At 40.2% G+C, this 17,575-nt stretch overlaps 1 protein-coding gene across 1 annotated transcript in view; it reads right to left on the bottom strand.

The window, feature by feature from the left end:
* The window catches only part of LOC139946948 (cation-independent mannose-6-phosphate receptor-like), a 53,668-nt gene that overhangs the window by 28,191 nt on the left and 7,902 nt on the right, over positions 1 to 17,575 (bottom strand). Inside the window, exons 6-20 of the mRNA XM_071944736.1 lie at positions 16,899 to 17,070; positions 15,434 to 15,549; positions 14,574 to 14,861; positions 14,070 to 14,228; positions 13,722 to 13,859; positions 12,308 to 12,467; positions 10,705 to 10,831; positions 6,433 to 6,611; positions 5,650 to 5,812; positions 4,731 to 4,886; positions 3,212 to 3,421; positions 2,445 to 2,637; positions 1,538 to 1,843; positions 1,062 to 1,243; positions 452 to 532 (exon numbers count right to left, since the gene is read on the bottom strand). Of these exons, the coding sequence (XP_071800837.1) occupies positions 452 to 532; positions 1,062 to 1,243; positions 1,538 to 1,843; positions 2,445 to 2,637; positions 3,212 to 3,421; positions 4,731 to 4,886; positions 5,650 to 5,812; positions 6,433 to 6,611; positions 10,705 to 10,831; positions 12,308 to 12,467; positions 13,722 to 13,859; positions 14,070 to 14,228; positions 14,574 to 14,861; positions 15,434 to 15,549; positions 16,899 to 17,070 (2,630 nt within the window). The remainder of the gene's footprint in view (positions 1 to 451; positions 533 to 1,061; positions 1,244 to 1,537; positions 1,844 to 2,444; positions 2,638 to 3,211; positions 3,422 to 4,730; positions 4,887 to 5,649; positions 5,813 to 6,432; positions 6,612 to 10,704; positions 10,832 to 12,307; positions 12,468 to 13,721; positions 13,860 to 14,069; positions 14,229 to 14,573; positions 14,862 to 15,433; positions 15,550 to 16,898; positions 17,071 to 17,575) is intronic.

Raw genomic sequence — 17,575 nt, 5'->3', positions numbered from 1 at the left:
GCACTCTGCTATGAAAATGGCTATTGATAACCAGTGATGCTACCATGCCCAGAAGGCTGGTCCAAAATAGTCGACCAGCGTAGTCCAACTATCGACGACTGGACATTAGGGTACATAGTAGGCCTGGGCGAATAATTTGAATATCCGGTTAATGACGAATATGTTTTCCTATCCGTAACCGCGAATGCCTTTTCTTTTCTTAACCGGATATCCGCAAGGGGCGCGAATACCTATTTATAAACCGGATAGTCCTGTAATTACAACCAAATAACCGAATATTCCTATTATCCGCAATCGTCGGGGTGACAACAGCGGTTAGCCGAATACCAAATTTCACTATTCGCCCAGCACTAGTGCATAGACGTGCACTAATGACCTCATTGCCAGTCCATGTGTGCATAAAATAAGCACTGGTCAAACAGAGGGTTACACGATATTTAATGGTCCTTACCTTTAGCGGACAAGCTGCTGGGGTCTGCCATGAGAAGATGTACTCGCACCGCTCTGTCTCCAGCTGGAATACAGGCGAGCCCTGAAATAGTTGGGGGAAAATTTAATTTTTTTTTAAAACAATACTAGCTTGCCTTGTTTAAAAGAATAAGTCAAATCAATACCAATAGCACTCCACTATAATGCTTGAAAAAGAAATTAAGTACCCAGGGGTGGATTTCACAAAGGTAGTCCTAGGCAATGCTAAGAGATAGGACCAGTCCTAAGTTAGGATGAGTTCCTGGTCCTAACTTAGGGCCAGTCCTATCTCTTAGCATTGACTAGGACTAGTCCTAAGTTAGGACTACCTTTGTGAAATCCACCCAGGGCTCAATTTCATAGAGCTGCTTAAGCATGAAAATTGCTAAGCACAAAAAAATGTTGCTTACCAGAGTAAGGTTACCAGCAAAAAATACCATTATACAGGTACAAAATGTAGCTGGTATCCTGCTTAGTTGTGCTTAACAGACAATTGTTAAGATAGTTTGTGTCTAAGCAGCTCTATGAAATTGGGCCCCCAAAAAAGCAATTAACCAAATCTAATTTAAAATCTAATTCTATCTAATACTCACGGGTGTATCTGAGCACTCAAAGTTGATGCGTGTGCTACGATGGTACTGCCCATGGCATATATCTCCGTTCACGTAGTGTATACTGAGTGAGCCATCTTGGGCCGCTTCAGGTACGGCTTGTACATACCCCATATTGAAGGCTTTGTCATCACTGGTGGTCTGACAAGCCCCGATCGGTCCACCTGGTTAGAGATTAGAGAAAAGAGATCAGTTGAGAAAATTACTCACAGGGGTGTGAGTCATTGCTCACACGTTTGGTTATTACTCAAAATGTATATTAGTATAAAAACTAACTTGGTAACGAGGAATGGAGAGCTGTTGATAGTATAAAACATTGCGAGAAAGGACTCCTTCTAAAGAATTGTATTTTTTTTTTAAGCGGTAATTTCTCACAAAAATATTTTAATCTGAGAAAGGCTTCAGGTCTGGTTGCATTTTTGAGACATTGCCAAAATGAAGAGCGAATATGTCTATACCTGGGCAGAAGTGCGTTTCCGAGGTCACAGAGTTCACCGGGCGACACACGTTGATGTAATATTTCACGCCCGATTGCATGTCCACCGCTTCCCAGTTCCCATCATCCTTTGCCAAGGGTGAAAGGTCATACTGGTTTCCCGTGTCGTCAGACACGAGGCAGTCCACAGACTCTGGGAGGCAGGCTAACGGCGTCTCGAAATTGAAGATGTAGTTGTTGTTTTCTCTCCGATGGAAGACGGGTTTCTGGGCGCTGAAGGAGACGTTGTGTCGACAGAGGAATGTAATCTCAGTCATCATCATATAACCTGGATAATTAAACAGGCAAAAAACAAAACTAGTTCGGGTTTTTTTTGTACGAAAGTTCGCCTCAACTAAGGCTAAAGGCCGAGTCACACTACAGCGTTACGAAAATGATAACGATCACGATGCAAACAAAAAGCATTTCATTGGTTGAATTGCTCCACGCAGAATACGCCCACGGTTATTAAACCAATCGAGGGTGTGCGTATTAAACCAATCGAGGGTGTGCATTGTTAATATTCTCGTTTTCTTCTCGTTATCAAGGCCTGTGTGACCGGGACTTAAAAGCCACTCTTGGTATGAGGCTACAAGAAGGAAAAACTATTATATGTGAAAATTAACTCTCTTTTTTTTTCTTTTTTTCCGACACAGGGCCTGAAGGCCACTTCAAGGTGTGGTTACAATCGACTATTGGCCGTTGCCACCTACTCATATGCAACAGGGTCGATACGAATAAAAAAATAAGTTTCTTTTAGTATACACTCAACAAATGATGTTTAAGATTTGATTGTACAAGACTTAAGTGTAAGAGCCTTTTAAATATGAAAAATGTGAGAGTAAAACCAGTTTTTTTGAAGTGGAAAAAGAAAACAGGACTTGTCTTACCGCCTTCAAGATGTTGTCCCTCGTACGTCAGCTTCAACAGGCCATTATCAGAGAATTCCAATTTCTGATTGGCCGGGAAACCGATGAAATCCACCGAGGTGTCTGATTTGATGATGCAGGCGCTGGGCACCCCCTTGTCTTCATTCGTCCCACACTCGCTCGTCCCGCCCGTCACATTGCCGCAGATGTTTAGCTGCAAAAAAAATAACGTCACGAAACCTTTTGATCGATACAAGTTTTATTGCCCCACAGTACTCAGGATTCCCCAACCACCGCTGGATGAATTTTCACCCATTTTCCACAAAGTTTGGGTTGGAAACTTAGCCTGTCTTTTCACAAGGCACAGTGCTAATAGGCATCAGTGTATATTATTATTATTATTATTATTTATTTGACCAATACAAGTTACAACAAACAAGTTACAATAGCACAAGACAGAACATTAACAACAACAAAAACAATTAAGAAAAAGCAAGATATAAGGAAAATAAATACAGAATAAAATAAAATAAAAGAATAAATAAGGTTAAATTAAGTTAACTTAAATAAATTATTTGAAAAAGAAAACAAAAGCACAAAATAAACACAATAAGAGGGCGGCTGAGGGCGGAGCATGCAGGAGGAAAACAGAACCAAGTGGGAACGACAACCATAAGGGATAAAAAAACAAGGACTAATCATGCGGGTCAGGGGTAACAGAAGTAAACCAAATTACTGTTGCTCAGAAGCATGCTGGGTAAAACCAAAATGAATGGCATTTAAAGTACCTCAACAAGGCTGTTGTCAGGCCCCGTCACTGTGTAGTAACTCCCGTCTGGTTTGGTCAGGGTGCCCATGTTGAATACATATTCCGAGTTGGGGTCTTTCACCGTGCAGTCTTCACCTTTGGCCTTGTCGATGGGGCACGCTGCCTCCGTCTCCCAGATGAACGAGTAGAGACAGTCGTTCACCTTCTCCAGGAGCCTCGGAGAACTTCCCTGTAATAATAATATTAATAACAATTAAAAATAGTAATAGTGAGAAAAACCTTTGAGATCTAAGGCTACGGAACGTAGCAATTGAGTCACCGGCACAAAGGAAAATGTTATCTTTCTTTTGCATGCTGTGATAAGATGAAATAATAACAACTAGTTCTCATATAGCGCATTTCACAATAACCGTATCAATGCGCTTTACATTAGTGCCGTGGTCATTGGGCCTCAGCTTCCTGGGGAGTATACAGTCCGGGCTGCCGTCAATCAATCAATCAAATTTAATTTGTATAGCGCCAAAAATCAAAAGTGTGCTCAAAGGCGCTGAGGCACAGAAGAAATAAAAAAGTCATTTATGGTAGGCCTCCTGAAACAAGTGGGCTTTCAGAAGTGCCTTGAATGTGTTGAAGGGTGTTGTGTCCCTGATGTGATTGGGAAGTTTATTCCAGAGTTTGGGTCCGTATACCGAGAAGGCTCTGAAGGCTTTCTCAAACACAATATCAACCTCTACCATTGCAGGTACCCATTTAAACCCCTTGGTGGACAGAAGCAAATTAAAGCATCTCTTTAAAAGACAAGCAGAGTACACAGTTCGAAACGTCAAGACCACTCCAAAAGAAGAGATTTACACACGATTGTACCCGCAAGTTCACAATTTATTTATATTTTCTTCCTGTTTATACACACCATGCAAAGCTTCAAACATTACTTAAAGGCAGTGGACACTATTGCTCGTTACTCAAAATAATTATTAGCATCAAAGACTTACTTGTTTACAAGCAAAGGAGAGCTGTTGATAGTATAAAACATTGTGAGAAACGGCTCCCTCCGAAGTGACATAGTTATCAAGAAAGAAGTCATTTTCCACAAATTTGATTTCAAGACCTCAGAATAGTGACATAGTTATCAAGAAAGAAATCATTTTCCACAAATTTGATTTTAAGACCTCAGAATAGTGACATAGTTATCAAGAAAGAAGTCATTTTCCACAAATTTGATTTCAAGACCTCGGCATTAGAACTTGAGGACTCGAAAGCACACATCTGAAATCACACAACTTCGTGTGACAAGGGTGTTTTTTTATTTCGTTATTATCTCACAACTTCGACGACCAATTGAGCTCAAATTTTAGTTGAGATACACCAAGTGAGAAGACTGGTCTTTGACAATTACCAATAGTGTCCACTGTCTTTAAACTAAATATCTTATGCAAGCCTTGAACCCCCAGCAGGGTGGATACGTGCGCATTACAAGTCTTATTATTATTATTATTATTATTATTATTATTATTAAGCCCTCTAAGATAAGCTCTTACCAAAGCACCCTTCCTACAGCTGAAGTGGATCCTGCTCTCTACCCGTTTGTTTTCACCACAGACGCTGCCGTTGACGTAGGTCAAAAGGATGTGACCTTCGCTCTCAATCTCTGGTTGGGACTTGGGGACACCCATAGAGGCGAGAACAACACTCTCCTAAAATGAAAAATAGTATTAATAATAATATACAACATTTACACAGTGCTGCATAAAATAATGCTACAAAAAAAATGGATAACAATATTAAAATATATAATACAAAAATTAGATAACAATATTAAAATCTTTATACAAAGAAAACATTTGGGAGGTTGAGCAATAGACAGTATGACCATGGAGCAGGAATTGAACCTGCGACCTGCACGCGCTCTACCAACTACTCAGCTATCCAAATAAAATGTGGTCTAAATGAAATGGCGCTATATAAAAACCCATTGTATTGTATATATCCAGCACAGGCCTTGAAACAACCCACTGCACCCACCGTAATTGCCGTGGTACCCAGTGCTTTTGCCGTGGTGCCCTTTTGCTTCTGCTGTGCCCCTTTAAGAATGAATTTCAAGGCATACTTGTCATCCTATTTTGTCAATATGTTTGTACATAGGTCTCTTTCAGAAGACATTTAACATGTAACTGCCGTATAGCCAGGGCCTAATTTCATAGAGCTGCTTAAGCACAAACAGTAGTTAAGCACTAACTAATTTTGCTTACTGGATAACGGTTACCAGCCAAAATACCATGTCACATGTACAATTTGTAACTGGTATTCTGCTCATTTCCGCTTGGCAGCTCTGTGAAATTGGGCCCCAAAAAATTACCCAGTCAGTTTCCCTTGTGGTTTATTACTTGATAGTCATGGTTTGTTTATAGCAAAACCTCAAAACACTCAATAAATACAGAAATATAGTCATACACGTACCTCATCGTTGTTAAACTCCGTTTGGCAAACTCCTGCAAACGCCCCGCAACCCTTGACTGGGTTGATGGGTCGGCAGACGTTAATGTAATACTTCTTGCGGTCGCCATGGGGATCCGAGTCATCCACAAAGGACCAGTTTTCTTCCTCAAGCGACTTGGATAAACTGTTCATGAAAAAAATGAAGGAAACAAATAAGAGTTTTAGTCTGCTAAGGTTTGCAGTGACACCTTGTAAGAAATATCTTTTAATAACAATAATAATAAGATATTTGTAAAGCACCTAATGTGAAAAGCCTCTAAGCGCATAAAGAGCACAATAAAATATACACCGAGAGAAAGATACAGAAACATTACATAATTGGTTTTGCCAGAAAAAAAAGTTGCTGGCAGTGTAGCACTTTATGTAATCCACCATATACATAAACTGACACACCTGTAGAAGTTTGAGATTGATCGGCCATCTGGGTCACGAGAGAATAGTGAAAAGTCTATTAAAATTTTGCGTTGCATCGATGCCAGAATAAAAAATGAATAAAACGCTCACTGAGCGATAAACTCCAAACGCGAAATTAGATTATTTATTTCTCATCAAATATGTAATTTCAGACAGACATATTTCAAGGGATGTTTTCTACTCTCATCATTAGACCGTGTAAGTTTTATGTTAATCTGTGATCTTCACGATTTGTGTTTCTTACCAATTCTGTAACGTTCCTTTAAAAGAGTTTAAATATTTTTTTAATTAATAAAAAATATAGCATTCAAAAGTTCAAGGGGAGCTCACCTTGACAAATCATATTGATTATGATCATTCTGATCTTCATTGGTAACCACACACTCTATAGGCTCCTCTGGACAGGCATACTTGGTGAACCAGTTAAATACGTAGGCGTTGCTGGCCTCATATTTGAATTCAAGCTTTCCTGGGTCCTGGTCTGGTGCGCATAGGAACTCTATCTCAGTCTGGAAGTAAAATAGGCGTAAAATAGGTTATTACTATTGAGTGAATACTGGATAACAAGGGGAAAACTGGGTACAAATTGGGTGGATACTGGGTGAATTTTTTTTAATTTATTGGTATATTAAAAGCATTTCAAAAGTCACAGCAAAAAGCCAAATTGTATTTGAAATTACAAACATTACAATAAATATGTTAAAAATATATATTTATATAAAAAAAGGCACAAAGGCCACAAAAATACTACGATAAAAGCACGGAACACCAAGAAAGAAAATTATTAAGAGTTACAACAAAAAATTACAAAATTGACAGAACGAGAACAACTACATGAAAAAGGGCCAGCCAAAAAAGGGAAATGAAAAAAGTTAAAATCTATTAAGCTCTATTTAAAATTCGAGTGAGGTGGGGGATTGCACTTTTGTTGTATCTGTCAACTTTGGAATTGGGTTCATAAAATGGGTGAGTATTGCATGAATACTGCTTGATTAGTGTGTGAACACTGGGTGAATAGCGGGTGGATACTGGGTGGATACTGGGTGAAACACAGAGTTTTATGTTGGGTGAACATTTGGTGAACACAGGGTAAATGTTGGATGAATACTGGGCGAGTACTGGGTAGCTACTGGGTGAATATTGAGTAAATACAAAGTAAATGTTGGGTGAATTCTAGGTGAACACAGGGTAAATGTTGGGTGAATTCTGGGTGAGTACTGGGTAGCTACTGGGTGAATATTGAGTGAACACAAAGTAAATGTTGGGTGAATTCTGGGTGAGTATTGGGTAGCTACTGGGTGAATATTGAGTGAACACAAAGTAAATGTTGGGTGAATTCTAGGTGAATACATGGAAAATGTTGGATGAATTCTGGGCGAGTACTGGGTAGCTACTGGGTGAATATTGAGTAAATACAAAGTAAATGTTGGGTGAATTCTAGGTGAACACAGGGTAAATGTTGGGTGAATTCTGGGTGAGTACTGGGTAGCTACTGGGTGAATATTGAGTGAACACAAAGTAAATGTTGGGTGAATTCTGGGTGAGTATTGGGTAGCTACTGGGTGAATATTGAGTGAACACAAAGTAAATGTTGGGTGAATTCTAGGTGAATACATGGAAAATGTTGGGTGAATTCTGGGTGAGTACTGGGTAGCTACTGGGTGAATATTGAGTAAATACAAAGTAAATGTTGGGTGAATTCTAGGTGAACACAGGGTAAATGTTGGGTGAATTCTGGGTGAGTACTGGGTAGCTACTGGGTGAATATTGAGTGAACACAAAGTAAATGTTGGGTGAATTCTGGGTGAGTATTGGGTAGCTACTGGGTGAATATTGAGTGAACACAAAGTAAATGTTGGGTGAATTCTAGGTGAATACATGGAAAATGTTGGATGAATTCTGGGCGAGTACTGGGTAGCTACTGGGTGAATATTGAGTAAATACAAAGTAAATGTTGGGTGAATTCTAGGTGAACACAGAGGTCGTTCACACGCCGTACTAAAGTTGGTCTAAGTCCACTTAGACCGGTTCGGGTTCAACTTTTGTGCGTGTGAACGCAAATAAAGTTAGACCGGATCGGGTTTAAACCCCAAAACTTAAACCGTCCAGCGAGGCGGTCTAAGTCTAAACCGGTTCGGGTTTATCTTTTAACACTGCGTGTGGACAGAATGACATCCGGTTTTAACTCACAATCGACGACCCATTGTGTGGTTCAATGCACACGCCCGGGACCCGGAGTGCTTGTATACGGTTTCTGTTGCCTCTGATGCTGAAAAGCACCGAGTATTTATATTACTTTCTTGCCGCTTACCGAGTTGGCGAAACCCTCTCGATCGGTGTATGCAGTTTAACACAGGCCCACGCCCATGATTTATTAAATTCTGAAACAAATTTATATTTTCCAAGCTTTTTTTGTTGAGTGTCCTACAATAAATTGAAACTGTTTTTTCATGCGTATACTACGAGCGCAGCGAAGAAGCATATTTTGTAATGCTTCTCACATGTACAGCGCTGCCATCCCATAGTGATCACTCTCTGATATCCCATAGTTATCCATGACCGATCCCGTGGATGTGCCTTTCTATTGCCGTCACCGTTACTAGCGTGCTGTACTTTCAATCTAGGAGAATGAACTGCAGTGGGCGCGAGGCTGTGTGTAGGGGAAATTCCCTACGCCAGCAATATCACCACGTTGTTGGGAAAATACTGCAAAGTACATGTATTGACGCAACTTGCACGTGTGTAGTTGTGTTTATGAACGAATCGGAATAAAAATCGCGGCACCAGCTATTTTGAGAGATCGCAACTTCCAATCGATTGAAGTACAAACTAAAAGTATTTATTAAATCGGAAACAGTGGTATAAAACAAAACACAAAAATTAATCGTGTTCTGTTTCATGGAATATGGACAATATTTTGGTGAGTTTTCTCGGCGGTTATTATCAATATTTTGTTTGGTTAAAAAATAATTTCGAGTCGTGTTCATGTTTGTTTTAAGTGCCCATATCCTCCCAACGGTAAAACTGTTACCGCGTTCGATTGAGCCATTTGTATCAAATTATGCTCTGATGATCATCCAGAGCATGGGCACTCGGTATCTCGGCATACTCGGTGCGTGAATCTGATGAATAAAACCGGATGTTAGAGCAACGGGGTCGCGTCTACTTTGACCTCTTAAAACCGAAGATAAACCGGATCGGGTTTAACTCTGTGCTGTCTGAACGCAATGGGTTTTTATTTTTACGACCACCCCCCGCTGCTCGTAAAAGTTAGACCGGTTCGGGTCTAAGTTAGTACGCTGTCTGAACATACCCACAGGGTAAATGTTGGGTGAATTCTGGGTGAGTACTGGGTAGCTACTGGGTGAATATTGAGTGAACACAAAGTAAATGTTGGGTGAATTCTGGGTGAGTATTGGGTAGCTACTGGGTGAATATTGAGTGAACACAAAGTAAATGTTGGGTGAATTCTAGGTGAATACATGGAAAATGTTGGATGAATTCTGGGCGAGTACTGGGTAGCTACAGGGTGAATATTGGGTGAACACAAAGTAAATGTTGGGTGAATTCTAGGTTAACACGGTAAATGTTGGGTGAATTCTGGGCGAGTACTGGGTAGCTACTGGGTGAATATTGGGTGAATACAAAGTAAATGTTGGGTGAATTCTAGGTTAACACAGGGTAAATGTTGGGTGAATTCTGGGCGAGTACTGGGTAGCTACTGGGTGAATATTGGGTGAACACAAAGTAAATGTTGGGTGAATTCTAGGTTAACACGGTAAATGTTGGGTGAATTCTGGGCGAGTACTGGGTAGCTACTGGGTGAATATTGGGTGAACACAAAGTAAATGTTGGGTGAATTCTGGGCGAGTACTGGGTAGACACTAGGTAAACATTGGGTGAAGATAGAGTACATTTTTGCTGAACATTTGGTGAACACAGGTATTAGTTGGATGTATTGGTTTAACGACTGGGAAAGATAGTAGACTAACAGTAGGCTGATTGGCTGCATATTGCGCCACAGCCTCTTGTACACAATTACACGGTGCTTTAAGACTCTGGACACTATTGGTAATTGTCAAAGATCAGTCTTCTCACTTGGTGATCTCAACATATGCACAAAATAACAAACCTGTGAAAATTTGAGCTCAATCGGTTGTCGAAGTTGCGAGATAACAATGAAAGAAAAAAAACACCCTTGTCACACGTAGTTGTGTTCTTTCAGATGCTTGATTTCGAGACCTCAAATTCTAAATCTGAGGTCTCGAAATCAAATTCGTGGAAAATCACTTCTTTCTCAAAAACTACGTCACTTCAGAGGGAGCCGTTTCTCACAATGTTTTATACTTTCAACCTCTCCCCATTACTCGTTACCATGAAAGGTTTTATGCTAACAAATATTTTGATTAATTACCAAAAGTGTCCACTGCCCTGAATAAAGGAATAGGTCTCATACTTCAAATCGTCGCTCTACATAACTTGCAGGATAAAATACGATTTGACACGCCCCTAGGGGTGTGATAAAATGCTATATAAGAACCTTTGTTATTACTTTTATTGTTACTATTATAATTATTATTATTCATTGTCTGGGGTGCCTACCCTGCGTTTGGGGCCCTCCTCGTCCCCTGTGGAATGATACGCCTCTCCGTCGAGGTAAGTCAGTTTCAAAATTCCGTCAAAATATTCCAAGGATGTGTTGACTTTGCCTAAAGCCCATGTGCGCTCTCTACAGAAAGAAAATACAATGTAATAGTGTGACACAACACCAAGCTGACCGAATGGTATGTAACATTTTAGGCAGGCATGAGAATATACAATGATAAAAAAAAACGCTACAAATTGCGTGTCTCAATTTTGCGTGTAGACTCACAACTTCTCATAAGATGAGGTAGAGGGATTTAGCGAGATCCAAATGTATACCACAACAACTCACCCCCCAAATTTCATATCAAATTCACATTGAACTCGAAGACCAGAAATTTGAAAGGGGAAAAAAAACAGAAATCTGGTGTAAACTGGAAGATTCTATAGCCTGTTTGAGGTTATATAAAAAATGTGGCAATAACAATAAAAATCAACAATAAACCCAGAGGTTTGGCAGTTCCTTTGTTCAGGCTGCTATTAAGTTATACAATGGACAGCTGGAACGGTGAGCTGTGGTACCACTTAGCCCTGGCGGCCTTACACTTTCGTATTATACTACAGTGACATCCTGGATACCAGGGTCCATTTCTGGGAGCTGCATTATTTCACGAAAATGACGGATTTGTGAAGAATGTATGGCCACCAAAACCCGCCGCAGAAAAATGTATGCCGCCATAGAATGTGAATCTGTTGAAATTAGTGGCTTGTTGCAGGTAAGATTTGAGTTATGAAGCTTTGAAAATTTTCCGCCCCAGAAACAGGCCTTAATAGTTAGGACTCTGTATCTGTGTACAGAGCAAGAGTCATATATAGGGCTATGGTACCACTCAACTTAACTTAACTTAAATGCATTTATAAAGCGCTTTAACACTGTTTTAAAGCGCTGTACAGTCAAGAAAAACATTAAAATGCAGGATTAAACAACATGAGAAAAACAGTTGAAAAAGTAGCAAGAAATTAGTAAAAACATTGCAACACAAACAACTCAGGTTCTAACTCCACTGTCCTCCTTATAATTTTCATGATTGTTGTTGTATGTGTACATTTTCTGTATTGAACTATTTAATCCTTTTTAACTTTGTTATTTTATATTGGTGTGTTTTTAAGTAAAAGGCCACAGAAATCTCCCATGCAGGGACAATACAGTTTTATTGTATTGTATTGTATTGTATTGTGTACATTATATGGGTTTTGAGGCGTTGCATGGTGAGGTATCAATATATTTGGTTTGCGGTAACACCATGTGTGTGCATCTCCTTGCCAGGTAGATTTTGTTCTTTAGAGAACCGGCTTGCTATATACTCTACTACTGCGGAGTAGATTTTCAAATTTTCAGAACTGTGCTGCTTTTCAACTAGGACCTGGGGGGGGGGTGTAGAAAATGGGCCGGGAATACTTATTTAGCTTATAGAGGATCGTTATTAACTTGAGTTCTTAATTGGCCTCAACGTTTGGACTACCTTGCTTTAGTCATCGTCAGGAGACTGAAGAAATTTCCCATGCAGGGCCAATAAGGTTTTACTGTATTGAAATGTGTTGTGTAAAATTCTACGCTTACCCAGTGTTTTGAACTTGGCATGCTGCAACACCTTCATTTCCTTCCACATTACACGGTGTGCCGCTCAAAGCACCACACACATTGAGAAGGTAGGTGTAATCATCACCAACCACCGTGTAGTTGGTCGTCGTAGTCAGACGACTCAGATCAAATGAGAATCCTACAGAAGAAGGCAAAGTTTGGAGGGTTATTGGCGTGTCGTATAGCTGGGCGGTCAAGCAAAACAGACTCAAACTCTGTTGTTTCTGTTCAGCAGAGTGTACGTTAGGGTCCAGGGGTGGATTTCACAAAGAGTTAGGACTAGTCTTATCTGGAGTTAGGACGAGTTACTAGTCCTAACTTAGGACTAGCTGTACGTTTTTGATATCGCTTAGGACTAGTCCTAAGTTAGGACTAGTCCTAACTCTTTGTGAAATCGACCGAAGGGCCCATTTTCATAGAGCTGCTGAATGGCGGATTTTGTGCTTACAGCCCGATTTTGCACTGCTAACCGTAAGCATTTGAAAAGGCGAACTAACCTTCCGGTGCTTAATGTATGAAAATGAATGACGTAACAACACAAATCCATGGTGAACGCTTAAGGAAACTGGACACCTTTGGTAATTGTCCAAGACCAATCTTCTGACTTGGAGTACCTCAACATATGCACAAAATAACAAACCTGTGAATATTTGAACTCAATTGGTCGTCAAAGTTGTGAGACAACAATGGAAGAAAAAAACAGCCTTGTCACACAAAGTTGTACTGAGAAACAACTTCATTCTCAAAAACGACGTTACTTCACACAATGTTTTATACTTTCAACAGGTCTCCATTGCTCGTTACCAAGTAAGTTGTTATGCTAACAATTATTTTGAGTAATTACCAAGTGTGTCCTGTGCCTTTAAGGTAGCAACCTTACTTGGAAATACACCTATGCCTGAGCAAATTTTTCTGCTATAATTAGCATGAAACTCTGCTTACCCTTACCCATAGCTGTATAATAATTTATAATTTGGGGGGCTAATCATCCTTACTTGAGCTAAGAGCTGAATTGTGAAGGACGCGGCTACAACGTGTTCGAGAAGCAGGCATGCAAGGGCACCTCTACCTGCCAGCTACATCAACCCATTATGACCACGGAGCACAGCCAAGATCGAAAGTGTTTGATTTTTCCCGAGGGAGGAAAACCGGACGGTCTGGAAAACCCTCGTGGCACAGCAGAGAACCAAGGCACAACTCAACTCACATATGGCCCTGGCCGGGAATCGAACCGGGATCACCTTGGTGAAAGGCGAGCGCTTTACGCACAAGCCAACCATGCATAAAGCAAGCACAGTACATAAACTCCATACTGACTGCAAAGGTAATAAAATCATCTGTAAATAGTGCTCAGAGCTGAAAGTAAAACATGTTGTAGTAACATGACACCTACCAGCATCGTCGTCAAAAACACGACAGTCCGTCCCCCACTTGTGGCCCAGCGGGCATGCAGCAGCTGTGCGCCATTCAAACTCGTAGAGACATTGATCCAGAGATTTACGAACAAAAGAGGGGGCACTTTCCAGATCACCTGTAGATGGTAAAAACAGTAGTTCATGTTCATCAGCAATAGGAACATTTGATTTAGCTTGAGGTCTCGAATATAACTTAAACATTTTAGTAAAGAAATGACTTTGTTCTCAAAAACTACGTTTCTCACACTGTTTTATTACTATCAACAGCTGTTCATTGCTCGTTGCTTTTTAGTAATTACCAATAGTGTCCAGTGCGGATTACTTACCGTAGGCACACGTGAAGGTTATCACAGTCTGCACTCTGCCATTGCATGTAGATGAGCCGTCTGTGCTTCCGTTGTAGTAGGTCAGAGTAAGGTGGCCATTACGAAACACCGGAGACTCTTTGTACTCTCCGAGACTAACCGCCGTAGAACCTGCTTTATCTGTATCAGAATCACAAAGGTCAGCATGGTCAAGGATAGTTTGCTTTTCACATCTTTTGGCTAGTTGTTCAGGGGTCATCTTTTGGCTAGCTGTTCAGCGACCATCTTTTGGCTAGTTGTTCAGGGGCCATGTTTTGGCTATTTGTTCAGGGGCCATCTTTTGTCTAGTTGTTTAAGGGCTGTCTATTGAGAAGTTGTTTTGGGGCCAGCAATGGACAAGTTGTTTCGTGGCCATCTTTTCATAAGTCGCTTTCCACCACGGCTTTTACTTTACCTTTACCTGCCAAATCTTATGAAATTACCTGGCCAGGTCATAATAAGTATCATTAAAAAAAAAAACCTCACCTGGTACAAAACACGCCGCTGAGTTATCGGGACAGTTGTTCTCAGGGAGAATATCCGCACACACGTTGATGAAGTAATGTCCGTCCTCACTACTCTCCTCATGCGGACCAGATAATGCCTGCCAGTTTGACCCGACCTCGTGGGTCAGGGGTGAAAGGTCATAGTGTTGCCCGCCGTGATCCACACGGCAGCTTTTGCCAACCAGGTGGTCTAAGCAGGCGTATTTTGTCTGCCACTCGAAGAAGTATGAACATTCTGTTTCTGTGACGAAGACTGGGGAGCCCTTACCTACAAAGACAAAATAAAAACCTGTAAATTGTATTCATAATTTAACTTTGCTACAAGAAAGATTTGTTTATAAAGAGTTAAAACCTCGTCCCCGCATATTCTCTTAATTATAAATGTTTAATGAAAATAATTACAAGAAAGGCACTGGATGTCCAAGACGAGTATTATCACTTGGTGTATCCCAAAATATGTATAAAATAACAAATGTGTGAGAATTTTGACTCAATTGAAAGAAAAAACACCCTTGTTGCACAAGTCTTCATGTTTTTGAGTGAGAAATTACCTCTTAACTTATGAGACCTAATCCTTTCATAGCTCCATGTAATGTTTTACAAGGTTCTGTGGCGCAATTTGCTGCCGATCAGACCAGGAACACCAGGGCAAACCCCTTCTCTTTACGATAAGTGCAGTGGGGTTTTCTTTTTGGCGTTAAACACACAGGTTCAACGGCTTTACGTCCCATTCGAAGGAGGAAGCATCGTGGTTAATTGTTTTGCTTAAGGAAACAGGTGTCACGACTCTCGAACCCACACTCTGCAGAGCTGGAGTGCGATGCTCTTAACAAATATTACCTGAATCGCTAGCTGTCTGGTTGCACTCAAATGAAATAATGGACGTCCTTTGAAAGCCGTTGTGATCACAGATATCGCCCCATTTATACGTCAACGTCAGTTCACCATCTGAATAACTGAATAATTTTAAGAAGAGAAATTACTCATTTAGAAGGGGAAAAAACAGGAATGTTAAGTTCCAACATGACGTGACACAACTAAGAGAGGTTTACAGTAACACCATGTGAATATCTCTTTTTCAGTAGTGGTGGTTTTGAAAAGAATCGATGGTTAACGACTCAAAGTTTTGATCAGTATGCTCTGATCGTCTAATTGTTTCAGTTACATGTAGTATACTTTTAAAGGCAGTGGACACTATTGGTAATTACTCAAAATAATTATTAGCATAAAACCTATCTTGGTGACGAGTAATGGGGAGATGTTGATGGTATAAAACAATGTGAGAAACGGCTCCCTCTTAAGTGCCATAGTTTTTCGAGAAAGAAGCAATTTTCCACGAATTTGATTTCTAGACCTCAAGTTTAGAACTTGAGGTCTCAAAATCGAAATCAACCATCTAAACGCAACTTCGTGTGACAAGGGTGATTTTTTTCTTTCATTATTATCTCGCAGCCTTGATGACCGATTGAGCTCAAATTTTCACAGGTTTGTTATTTTATGCATATGTTGAGACACACCAACTGTGAAGGCTAGTCTTTGACAATTACCAATAGTGTCCACTGCCTTTAAGACGATCGGAGCATACTCCGAAACGTTGAGTCGTTAACCACCGGTTTGGTTTTTTTCAGAACCACCACTCACCTTTTCGAGACTTATTTTGCTTAAAGGCTATTTATTTTATTCTCATTCCTTGGTGTTGTTAATTGCTGATTGCTTGTATATTATTGTTGTAAAGCGTTGTGGTACCTTTTCTGTGTTAGAGCGCTATATAAATGCTTATTCATAAATACCTGACAGTTTCGCTATTCCTATTGGTGGAGAGCGCGTCACGTGGGGGTGTATACATGTGTAAACCTTTGATAATGACCAGTGTTTATAAAAAGCTGGCTTCCGCATGTTCGACGTGCAAGATTATCACGCGGAACGCAATTCATAGCTATAGTAACAGCGCGTAATCTAACCGCGCGCGCGTAATCAAAGCGCGCATGTACACAAAACCCACGCACATCGAACAGATTCTTCACAAAGTTTTTTGAAAAAAATATTCCAAACCTCAAATTTTCAATTGTTAAAGTGTCTATAATTGTATTTTTTAAACGCCTTTTAACCAAAAAGGCATTTATGAATGGGATGTCTCGGACCTTTATCACACGACACTTCAACCGTGCCTGTTTTAAACGGCCGTGAAAGACCTAGAAGCTACCCTTTTATTCCCTTATTATTATTGTATTACACAAAAGAGATATTCACATGGTGTTACCGCAAACCTCGCTCAGTAATAACTTTTCTGTAAACTCCATCTCACCTCAAAACATGTTTGCTGTCGACACCAGCGACACTCCGATAATTGTTACTCTTGTCCTCTTGACACACAGCACCTTTTTCAAGTCTGTTGCCACAAGGTATTCCCATATCACTACACACATCCATAAAGTACCGATAACTTGCGTCATTATCAGCTGTATATGTTCCTGGATCTACAGAGAATAAGGAGACTGTCTGATTAAAGGAACACGTTGCCTTGGATCGGACGAGTTGGTCTTTGAAAACCGTTTGTAACCGTTTGTTATAAAATGCATATGGTTAGAAAGATGTTTTAAAAGTAGAATACAATGATCCACACAAGTATCACTCGAAGTTGCACGGTTTTCCTTTTAATTTGCTAACTAACACGGCCGGCCACTTATGGGAGTCAAAAAAATTGACTCCCATAAATGACCGACCGTGTTAGTCGACGAGATAAAAGGAAAACCCTGCAATTTTGAGTGATACTTGTGTGGATCATTATATTCTATTTTTGAAATATCTTTCTAATCATATACATTTTATAACAAACTGTTAAAAAAGCTCTTCAAAGACCAACTCGACAGTTACAGGGCAACGTGTTCCTTTAATAATAATAATATAATAGTACTAAAACCGCATCTCACATCTCAAAACATATTTCGGAAAACCATAGCCTTTGAACTTTTTGTTGGCTTG

Source organism: Asterias amurensis, chromosome 14 (assembly GCF_032118995.1).
Source record: "Asterias amurensis chromosome 14, ASM3211899v1".
NCBI classification, from domain to species: Eukaryota; Metazoa; Echinodermata; class Asteroidea; order Forcipulatida; family Asteriidae; genus Asterias; species Asterias amurensis.
This window is presented reverse-complemented; position numbering and strand designations above follow the sequence as displayed.